Source organism: Metarhizium acridum, assembly GCF_019434415.1.
Source record: "Metarhizium acridum strain ARSEF 324 chromosome Unknown scaffold_276, whole genome shotgun sequence".
Lineage (NCBI taxonomy): Eukaryota > Fungi > Ascomycota > Sordariomycetes > Hypocreales > Clavicipitaceae > Metarhizium > Metarhizium acridum.
In genome coordinates, this window is record NW_027094025.1 from 943,945 (window position 1) to 955,597 (window position 11,653).

General features: G+C 44.6%; 2 protein-coding genes across 5 annotated transcripts; one reads left to right on the plus strand and one right to left on the minus strand.

Moving 5' to 3' along the window:
* The first annotated feature begins 4,742 nt into the window (after positions 1 to 4,742).
* Positions 4,743 to 8,186, plus strand: J3458_013330 (uncharacterized protein). 4 transcript variants are annotated; one of them, XM_007813270.2, is made up of 6 exons: positions 4,743 to 5,127; positions 5,183 to 5,637; positions 5,694 to 6,609; positions 6,674 to 7,180; positions 7,253 to 7,395; positions 7,455 to 8,107. In XM_007813270.2, the coding sequence occupies exons 1-6, from the start codon at positions 4,807 to 4,809 to the stop codon at positions 7,657 to 7,659; spliced, it is 2,547 nt and encodes an 848-aa protein (XP_007811461.2). In that variant the 5' UTR covers positions 4,743 to 4,806; the 3' UTR covers positions 7,660 to 8,107. The 4 variants fall into 4 exon arrangements, with proteins under 4 accessions (XP_007811461.2, XP_065974670.1, XP_065974671.1 ...); XM_066120383.1 differs by having other exon boundaries at positions 4,743 to 5,637; positions 7,455 to 8,186; XM_066120384.1 differs by having other exon boundaries at positions 5,694 to 7,180.
* Positions 8,187 to 9,220: 1,034 nt separating this feature from the next.
* On the minus strand, positions 9,221 to 9,394 carry GCN5_2 (histone acetyltransferase; the record flags this gene model as incomplete). The annotated part of the gene is made up of 1 exon (XM_007813269.2): positions 9,221 to 9,394. One exon carries the CDS (start codon positions 9,392 to 9,394, stop codon positions 9,221 to 9,223), a length of 174 nt encoding a protein of 57 aa, XP_007811460.2.
* Positions 9,395 to 11,653: the final 2,259 nt, after the last annotated feature.

Below are 11,653 nucleotides of genomic sequence, written 5' to 3' on the forward strand. Positions count from 1 at the left end.
CTATATTTATGTGAAAGATTAAAATAAAAGCTACTTACTTTAGCTAAAAGAGCTCTATTTATATTTATAAAGAGACCTTTTTATAGCCTTTAATTTAAAGCTTTATATCGCTTATAAAGGCTTCTTTAAGCTATTAAAGGACTTAATAGTTAGTAAATTAATTAAGGTTATTATAAATATATATATTTAACTTAAAATCTAGGATAAAAGAGTCTCTTAAAGGGTAAATATTCTTATAGATTAATTAGATAAATAACGCGGCTACTTACTTCACGTAATTTAACCTATGCTTTTATTAATTATAGCCTTTTTCATTAATTTAAGCGTCTTTAGCGTTTTTAGCGTTTTTAAGCCCTTTAAGCTACCCTTATTTTTTAACCTTTTAAGCTCTCTAATATCTAGACCTTTATAGGCTTTTTTATGCATTAATTTTTTTAGGCTTTTAATGCTTATAAAAAGCGTTTATTAGCTTCTTTAATTAGTGCTCGTAAAAAGCATTTATTAGCTTCTCTAATTTAATGCTATTTAAGGCCTAAATTACCCTAGCGCTCGTAAAAGGCCTTTATCTTATATAAGATTTTATTAATAAGAGCCTTTATTTTAAAGAACACCTTATTATTATTATTATTAAGGGCCTTTAATTTAAAGAACACCTTATTATTATTATTAAAGTTAGCTTAAAAACGCGATACCTTTTATTTTTAGGTTTCCCTATTACTTTTAATTAATTTAATTAAAAGCTTATTAATAAGCTTAATTAACTTTTACCTTAATAGATAGGTTTAATAGCTTTTATTAAATTTAAGCTTTAATTTTAGTGTTAGGCTTTTATATTAAATCTTTAAGAGGCTTATTTAGGTATAAATATTAATAATAATAGTATTTTTAATTATAAAGGTAATTTAAAGCTATCTTTAACCTTTTATATTAATTGTTTTTAGGTTAGCTAGGTGCCTATAATTTATTTAAAGTCTTTAATAATAATAGGCTTTCTTAAAAGGTAAAGAATAAAAAACCGCTCTTATCTTTTATAGCCTTTTAATACTAATAATATTATTTATATAGATTATTAATTTAAAAGCTATTTAAAACCTTATTTATTTAACCTTTCTTATTAAGGTTTAAGAGGTTTAAAATATAAATATTCTAATAGCTTAAAAATATAAGGCTAATTAAAGCTATTATAGCTATAAAATTTAAGGTTAATTAAAGCTCTTTTATATTAGGTAGGTTAATTTAATAAACTTTTACTAGTACCTTCTATTAGCTTATAATTTAAGCCTTAATTTTCGTACGATTAGCGCTCTTTAATACTAATTTATATTTTAATAAAACCTCTCTTTTATATTCCTATAATATAAGCTATAATTAAGCTTATAGTAGCTTTAATTATCTTAAAACGTTATCTTTAATAGCTATTATATTATAATAATTATTAATAGTCTTTATAATAAATTATTAAGTAATTAAAAGAGCTTTTTAATGCCTTTAATAGGCTTAAATATTAACCTAATAATTATTTATAAGGAATTTAAGCCTCTTAAATTAAATCTTATTAAGGTTTATAATTATTATAGCCTTAAAGTTAATATTACTAGGTTAAGGTTTTTTAAAAGGGATAATAGTTATCTTATTAGGCTATTAAGGGTTAATTAAATACTAAATACCCTAATTAATAGTATACTTTTTAACGATAAAAATCCACTAAAATTAATTACTTAAACCTATTAGAGTTATTAATAAAGAACCTTTAATATTTATAGCTAGGTTAATTAAGTCTTTAAAGACCTTAAATATATTATAATTTAACGTTAAAATATCTTAAATTTAATAGTAAATTAATCTTATAATTATTAAGTTAATAGCTATAAAAGTAAATTAAATAGTGGAATTATCCTTAATTAAAGCTATTTAAGTACGAAAAACAGGCCCTTATTTATAGATATTAAGGTCGTCTAATAGGTCACCTAAAAAGTTATTAATTTAAGGGGTTCTACGGTATCCAGCTATTAAAGGTCCAGCTTTAATAGAGTGGTAGCGTGAGCCTTCTTTTAAGGCTTTTCGTACAATCGGAAAGCAGCTATTTAAGGCGTTTTAGGGCTTATTGGGTCCCCGATGAATAGCAGCCATTTTCCATTGAAAGGGGCCTTTGGCGTTGATACATGGGGCTGGAGAGAATAAACAATCTTGATAGATTCGAACTAGAAGGGGCTGCAGATGTCCAAGTCGCTCACTGTGCGTGACTTGCAAATTCATTAAGGAGTACATGGAGGCCCGCCTGAGGATGGTTGCCGCCAAAAATAGCATCAGTTGTTTCCAGATCGGGGAGTCAGAAACCGTCACCTGGCGCATTGTATCGACGCCTGTCTCCTTTTAAAGCCTCGGATGTCCGCGCTATATAGGTTGTAGTTCACACAGCGAGGCACATGTCTCGCGCAGACGTATGGCACAGTTGATTGCCCAGCTGTCGATAGACATGTGGAGGCTCCGCGCTCAGTCCATGAATCACAACGGTAGAGACGAGATCTACGATGTTGTACGCTTGGCGTATACCATAATGGAATGTGGTGCCATGTTTACGCAAGGGGTGGTATATGCTACCATATTAAAATCACTACATCTTCATCAGCTCTCATCCAAGAAACTGTACGTCCCTCTGATTGGGGTTTCCAAAAATTTAAAGAGTTTTACTATTGGACAGCAACCAACTTCCTCGAGTACAGCCATTCAACGGAGAATTAACCATCTAGAGAAGTAAACACAACAGGGCAAATAAAACCTCTCAGATAACATGTGAAGCGTAACTACATGTCGTTGCTCATATTCGTGTTTTTCACATATATACCAAAACATGTACAAATATATACCCCCCTCTGAATATATACAGATTCGCAGCTGGCCCTGCTAAGCAACCACGCTCCATATACCTAGACGTCGCCGGTGCCCGCCTCGTTGATACAGTTGGCCAGCCCGTCGCCGTCGTCGGTGCCGGCGGTGCCCTCACTAATCATCTTGTAGATGGTGTCAGACGGGCACGGGCTGCCGTCCCAGACGTCGCCCTGACGACAAGGTCAACATCGTGTAGAGGAAGGCCTCTCCGCACCAGCCGCCTTTGCTTCAAAGGCGCTTTTCGACACTACGAGGCACCTTTTCGCAATTGTCGTCAATGTTATAACTGCTGCTACCTGTTCAGCAAGAAGTTCCCACCATGGGACAGACTCAAGAAACCATGATACCAGCCACCGGGACGCCCTTTTGAACATCAGTTTCCTTTATTATCTCAGAGGATCACTCCAAGAAGCCGTCAGCTATCACCGTGGGCCATGGAATCGGCCAAGTCAAGGGCACCGGCTCTCCCCGTTCGAAAAACGACTCTCCAGAGATCCATACATCAGCATCCATTTTGACTGTCTGTATTTCGGAGAGAAAGAGGGGCAGCCCGCCAATCTCTTGTCGATTGGGCGAAAATCGTAGGGCTTCCAGGACGTCATTGTCTGGGGACGTCAGAAACGCAAACTTTGGAATATCCAACGCAGCGTGAGATCGATTCTGACCGTCTTGCCAACCTGGGATAATCATATATGTTTGGCTAAAACAGGGGGAGCGGTTCGTCTGGCAGCCCCTTGGGGAAGTACCTCTGGTGTCGGGGTCATTTCGATCTGTAAGGAGGTGGTACTGGCTTTGATGGGAATTGTGACAAGGGCTCAGTAAGGGCTTAGAGAAATAGCTCAATTCATCTAGCAACAGTCTTTGGTCTTGAAGGTCCTTGGTTTCCTCAAGGCCGACATGACCAAAGATCTCTACTTATACAAGAAATGGGGGAGTACCTTATGCCCTAGTCCCGTGATCGTAGCCCTCGTGTAACAGTGTGACAGAAGCGGACCCTTGCTGAGTTTTACATACACGCTGTAGACCTCCTCTAGAGGTTGGCAAATACTATTCTCACACGTATATTAATATGTTTCCTCTGCGATTCTAGAACATGCACGAAGTATTTTCTCGCTCGCTATTGAATCGAATCCGCGGTATAATAACTTTCGGAAATGCCTTGACAATGTAAAAAAGACGACCAAGAAACTAAAGACGTTGTGTAATGCGGGACATGTTGCAGAGGAAGAGTATATCAAGTGCGTGATTGAAATACTGCATTCTGGTAGACAAATTCGCTTCAACTTATGACGCGTCTCTCAGTGCCAATCATGTCTCTAGACCTTTCTTTGCTTAGCCGTCGTTTTGAAACTGTGTGCCATTGTGAATACGAGGAGACGCCCGCGAGGCCTGTTAAAGCTAACTTTAAAGACGAGTGTGACAAACGCTTGCAATATGGGAGGCCCCATCGGTTTTATACTTATACAACATAGCCCAAGATACTTGGTATGGGTAGAGTGTTGGAAATGAAACTTCCAGAGATTCCTAAATTCTAATAAGCGCTATCAAAGAAATATACGTAACTAAAAGATATACTTTAACCTGGTCATTAACTTTGTAAGTTATGTAAGAAAAATAAAAAAAAAACGGGCTAGATGGAGGGCATCTAGTAGCACTGTATCTGGCCGTAACCTGGTTATAAAAGAATTAACTTGATAACTTGATATACATATCTAGAAATACCAAGATATAACCCTAACCCGAGGCTCTATTACAGGGGATGTGGGTGCATCACATGTCAGTCACTGGTGGGCCCCTGCCAAAACATTGACAGCTCTGATTAGTCACTCCAGTCGCAACCGACATCATTGATGGTTATAGATGACCTAATGCTGCTGCCAAATTCTCATCCCGCGATAGCTCGTCTTCGTCGCATCAATGGCGAGAGCGGATCTGGCGCTGCAGACACTGTTCTACCTTTATCCGTCCCTCCTCATCCTCACCTTGATTGGAGCGCAATGTCTTTTGTTCTACCTCAATTGGCGTCGAGAGGCGGCACTCATCGCGAATCCCAGCCCATCCGACCATGAGCCAAAGCGGTCGGAGCGCACTCGACACACATGTGCCTGGCTGATATGGAGCCTCCAGCTTGTGCAATCTGCCTTGTTGCTTGCCAGCATCTCTTTGGCAGCGAAAGATGCGCTTGCTGACCATGGGGAGGCTCCCGGTACGACCGCGTTTCCTTTCAGCGCATATCTGGTGAGTGCTCGCACGAGATGCGCATGCCCCAATGGCTGGTTAACGTGAACCATAGGCCTCCTACGTCGCTGTTCTGCTTTACTTCCTGGCCGGAATGCTTCCCGATCCACAAGGGCCCTGGAACCCAACTGCTGCGCATTGCTCGGCCTGGATCACCGGCGCCTTGATGGAGGTCGTCGTTGCTGCCGTCCTATCTTCTGCACAGACATCTTTGGCTGTGTCCAAGACCTTTGTCGATGCATTGAATGCTCTAGGGGCGTCCAGAGTCGCAGTCTTTGTCCTAATGGCGGCAGTTCTCATCTTCAGAGAATATCAGCTGAGACCATCAGGGCCGAAATCTCTGCCAGAGGAACGCCAGTCCCTACTGGAGAATGGCAGCGGATCGTCCGGCAATTATGCCACGGTCCCAGTTTCCAAGCCCGCGTCAGATGCGACCAAAACGCCACAGACGGCCGGCATGAGCTGGCTCACTTACGTGGCCAGTTTCCGAGTCCTGTTTCCGTATCTCTGGTACGCCCGTCGTTGAATCAGCATCGTTGTATCAAACTCAAGCTAACTCCCACCAGGCCCAGGGATTCCGTACTCTACCAAGCCGTCGTTGCTGTGTGTATTTGCTTGTTGATATGCCAGCGCATCGTCAACGTCCTGGCTCCATTGCAGTTGGGAAACCTTGTCGACGCCCTCGGCAGAGGCGGCATACCCTACAAGGATATTATCCTTTTCGTCGCCTACCGCTATCTGCAGGGAAACCAAGGAGCCATCGGTGCCCTGCGGTCCGTCCTCTGGATCCCCGTGTCCCAGTCTCTCTTTCGTCGACTATCAACCGCGGCATTTGAACACGTACTTGGCTTGTCCTTGGAGTTCCACCTGAACAAAAAGGTCGGCGAGGTCACCAGCGCGCTCAGCCGCGGCGCGGCCACCAACACCTTTCTCGAGGTTTTTTGCTTTCAGGTGTTTCCCATGATCTTTGACATATTTTTTGCAGGCGTCGTCTTTTTTGTCAAATATGACGCCTTTTACACAGTCATCGTCTTCTTCATCATGTGGTCTTACATCTTTCTCACCCTTTACCTAGTCAAATATCGTGCCAGGCAAAGAAGAGACATGACCACCAAGACGCGCGAAATGGAAGCCATCAGGACCGATGCCATTATTGCCTACGAGACAGTACAGCATAACTGCGCCATCCCTCGCGAAACCCAAAGATTCAAGGACCATGTGCTCGTTTTCCAACGGGCCGAGCGCTTGGTGCAGTGGTCGCTCAACGGTCTCAACATCGTCCAGAGTTCCATATTCACCCTCGGCACCGCGCTTCTGGTCGCCGTGTCGGCATACAAAATCTCAATTGGCGAGCAGACGGTCGGTGGGTTTGTCAGCTTGATCAACTATTTTGTCCAGCTTCAGGGGCCTCTCAACTTCTTTGGCACGTACTACACCATGCTTCAAAACAATCTCATTGAGGCCGAGCGGCTCCTTGACCTAGTTAGTCATCATCCCAGTCATCGCCTAACATCCAATTCAATTCTCCGCTTCTGACATGCCATAGTTCAAAGAAACGTCGGGCATTGTGGAAAAGCCAGACGCCGTCGCTCTATCTGCCGCAAGAGGAGAAGTTGCCTTTAAGGATGTCAAGTTTTCGTATCCAGTGAAGAAAGGGGAGCCCGTTCTCGACGGTGTCAGTTTCACCGTTGCCCCAGGTACCAAGACGGCCCTCGTTGGGGCGTCTGGCGGCGGCAAATCAACCTGCTTGAAACTTCTATTCCGTTTTTACGATGTCACCGGCGGCGCCATCACTGTTGATGGCCACGATCTGAGGGATCTCAAGACTGACTCTCTCCGCAGAAACATTGGCGTTGTGCCGCAGGATACTGTGCTGTTTAACGCGACAATCATGTACAACTTATTGTACGCCTCTCCAAATGCCACCGAGGCCGATGTCCACGAAGCATGCAAGGCCGCCAATATCCATGATAGCATCCTCAACTTCCCCGACGGATACGAAACCAAGGTTGGAGAGCGTGGTCTCAAACTGTCCGGCGGAGAACGCCAGCGCGTAAGATCTCCTACTCCTCCCTTGCACGACTCACCTCGTTTCTAGTTGGCTGACAAAAAATGCATCTCTTAGATTGCCATTGCACGCGCGATTCTTAAAGATGCGCCTATTTTGCTCCTAGACGAGGCTACTGCGTCGCTGGACTCCAATACTGAGAGAGAGATCCAGGATGCTCTCGAGCGCGTCACGTCCGGGCGAACCACAATAACCATTGCGTAAGCCACCTGTATCACTTTGCTTAGACGGGAGCTAATAATTTTTCTCTCTACCACAGACATCGCCTTTCTACCATTACCAACTCTGACCAGATTGTTGTTCTTGACAAGGGCAAGGTCGTCGAGCGCGGCACTCATGAGGAGCTACTGGCGCTCCGAGGAAAGTACCACGCCATGTGGGAGAAGCAGACGACTATTGAGACGAGAGAGAAGGAGAAGATGGAGGAACAGGGCGAGGCGTCTGAAGCGGGGTCCCAGGAATAAGAAGGCAGTTGCTCCTTTGGACTGGTAACACTAGAAGTATATGCAACATGGTACGCAGGCCGCGCCCGGAGACAAGGTGCAAGAATTGTGCTATCATTGTCTGCCATGAATGAAAGTATTTGATGCCGGATTGCGCTTCGAATCCAACAACTATTCTGTACGTGTAGGAAAAAGCGGCGATAGTGGACAGGGGCGTTACTGCCACCAAATTCGGCACGGAGGCCTCGACACTCGGACAATAAAACGGCTGTTGCAAAGGGTGGGGATATTGGCTTCAGAATGAGAGTAGGTTAGGGTTCAAACTAGGTTTGGATCATCTAAGCTGTTCTTGCCATGTTGGTTCTAAAGCTAGGTACATTTTGAGTTCATGTTTATAGAGAAAATAGATTAGTCGGTACGAGAGAAATAAGTGTGCCCTTTTGGCCCTTCATACCGGGATTCTCAAGGGATAAACTTGATAGTGTGCATGTCACGACGCTCAGTCACAACAGTTAGCCACAGCGTTAGGAATAGGTCGTAGACGGCAGCTGATATGACAAGGCAGGTTCCTTGGGAAACTTTATTCCCCGTATATGCCCTCGTAGTGCGTCTGAAGTCGGCCACATCTGGCGAGCTACTCAGGTTGATGCGGCGCAAGCTCAGGAAACTGGCAGAGGTAGAGACTTTTGGATGCTGGGATTCGGGTGGTAAAACTTCTTCTTATCGTACCGTTTGTCCCGTAATAATTCCTATTCATCCATCCCAATATCAGACGACGCAACACGGAAAGTTCAACCATGCCGAGCCCTTTTCCCAACGAGAAATAGAAAAATCCTCCCGAGACGGGATGGAAAACAGATACCCAATTACTCCTCAAGTAGGTCAAACCATTCGGGAACCTCTTTAATTAGACTCCACATATACTTCTCCAGCCTAACCGCGCACTTATTATACACGGTCGTTGCGTCATTATACCGCCGGCAGTTGCTAAACACAAGCTTAAGATCGTTGAAAAAATCCCGTGGGGCATGGTAAGAATCACGCACAAGTCTCTCTTCCATGGTCGACAAGTCCATCGGCGTTTCAATAACATTACAATAGTCAGGCACTTCGTCCTCTTTTGTACCTGATACAAAACCCGCCGCAATTCATCAAAATGCGGTTCATGGCCCGGCTCCCTCGCCAACGCGTCCATGTCCGGACACCAACCCGTCGCCCGGATAGCAGGGATAGAAAGGGGGTCAACCGGGCTTATACCGCTGGCCCATTGCGGCGGCGGCCGGTGAGCCACATGACTCTTGCTAATCATCCGAATCTTGGCCTGCACAACCTCCTTCTGCTTGAGAAGCACACGGCCCACCTCGAGGTACCGTATCCGGGGGAGCATGGAGCACTGCATAAGCGTCCCTCCTTCGTAGTCCTTGATGTACCCCATCCGAAGCGCCTTGTCGAGAGTAATCTCCTCGGTGAAGCCCTACTTCTGGAAATACCCAGTGGCGTAATTATCGGCGTATGTTAATAAAATGCATAACCGGGTACGTGGCTCTAACATAGTCCTTTAAATGGGCCATGAGGTGCGCCCCTACCCTTTCACCCGCTGGTCGGATGAGACGGCGCAAAAGACAATCTCGGCGAATTTGCGGCTTTTAAACGGCCGGTATGATATCCCGCCAATGACCTCGAGTGGCTTTTTGATGATTGCTATGGATAGGTGAGTTCGGTCGTAGACAAGGCGCGCGATGTAGTCCTTGGGCATTTTCGGAAGCTGCTTCTGAAATAAGCATTTAAGACCAGTTGGCACAACGACGCTCTCTCTAGTGCCGTCGTTGTTGACGACGCGAAATTCAATCTCGCCGTTTCGTTGTTCCAAGACGGCAGGCTAGAATGTGGTTAGACCGTTTCTTTGCAAGTCTGAGATTTTGAACATACCCTGTCGGGAAAAGGAACCACCCGTGGCGCGGCTTGGGATTCAACACCAGGCTCTGTTGACTGATTATGAGCGGTTTTGATTCTTTTGGTGTCGGGGGCTGTAGCCGGTTCCGGGCACTGTCAAGCCATCAGCGTACTTTATCTTGGAATGAAGTCAAGATCGAGTTCACTGTTGTGACAGCTTCAGGTGCCTGAGGAATCAAAGACACGGTTCATCAGGCGGGGCTGCCCGGGCACGTGTACCTATCAACCGACTAATGGGGGCACTCGGACAGAACAAACAAGAAGTAACTACTGAAATAATTTGTTTGTCCATTGACGATGTTCCATTTGGGCTCGGAGTTCAAGTGGGCACGGATGCTGTTGGTAGTCTTTCTACTGCGCCGGGGATACTGTGCTATAGCTGCTGCGATGTAATTCCGAATCGAAGACGGCTTTGGCCTTTGCGGCTCGCTCATCGTCATGGGCCCAAACGTGGCAATGCGGCAGCTTGTATTCTATTTCATGTGCTGCGATTGTGTATGCTTTGGCTAAGCTATTTAGCTTTACTTGTTATTAAGAGAGAATATTAAGATAAAAAAGGGTAAGAGTTAATTAATATTAAAATTTTAAATGAATAGTATAAAAAATAGTTATTAATAGTATAAGATTTAAAATACGGAGTATAGTAAGTATAATTAATTAAAAAGTGAAAAGTATAAACCTAAACTTATATATAAATTATAATGAAAAGTGATTCAAGGGTTCATCTATAGAGCACGAAAGTATACGCTGCCTAGATAATCCATACTGCAAGTATAATCAAGGGAATTAAACGCGAATTCTCTCGACGCTTCAACGGTGAATATTCTACTCGGGGTGGTTCATGCAGCCGGCCCATTCTGCGACCTACACTACCTCCTGGGGCTAGGGCAGGGGTTTGTTTGATCACACGCGGGCCTCCAGGCCGCGCGTGGCCCATCTCCGGGCGTAACGCCCTATACCTCCCAATTACCTTGAAAGGCGATACTCCTCAGCTTCCCAAATGCGTTCCTCCTCTCTATCTACGTCTGCCTGCTGTTGCCTGATGTTGGCCAAGGCGGAATCATTGTGGTCAACCCCCGAACCAACCAATTTATGCCACTTCAAATCGGGCTACGTACGTCAGCCTCCTCCTTCCGCGACACCACAGTTGCCTGGAGGCTGCGCTCTCCTCTTGCATCCTTCTCACAGTATGGCAAGTGCTTGGCGTATCAGTTTCCATATGGCTTCTGGGAGCTAGAATTCACGGTCATGACCATAAACTAGGTAGCATATCGGGTCATCGTATAACTCGGAGCGGCGAGATCTAGTAAGAGAACTCACTCATCACGCCGACCAAGCCAAGGGTCGGCATCTCGCCGTTGGTGGTCAAAAGCATGTCACAGTTAAGCGCCCAACGTGAACGACCCTGTGCTCTGCAGGTTCTGAACCAACGGTATTAATACACACGGTATTCTATTAATATGGACAGCTTGATTCAGTCAAGGCACTTCTCGAGAAGTTGTCTCCCGAGGATTCTCGCTCCAAGACTGTCGCGCTCGTTCCGTCGGCTATAAAGCTGGCCATCCGTCCTGGACCATGATAAATTCAAGTCAGACCTTCAGCAGATCGCAATCACCATACACCATCAAATCTCACACATACTTTTTTTTCACGGTTTGCAACTTGGCGTTTTAATATTCCCCCGCAGGTCAGCATCCCATCTGCACCTCTTGTCAATCCATTTTGCTTACTTGACGCCTTCGGGACAGACAACATGTGCCAGTACAAGGAACTTGTTTTCGACACATGTGGACACAAGTACGAAACAATGGAGAGGATTGATTGCATTCCCAAGTTAGATGAGGGTTTATATCTTTGCAGCACTGAGGGTAACGTTCCGTGGAAGATAAGTGGTTATTGCCACAGATGTCAAGCCAGGATGAAGGAAGAGGCAGAGAAGGCAAAGAAGTGATTTTACCTGACACGTGTTGGTCATGTCTTCTTGTACACACTCATTCGTCTAGCTTCAACACAAGGCGACGAGTGCTAGGATTCTCGTATTTCGCTTTGCAATTGACATTGT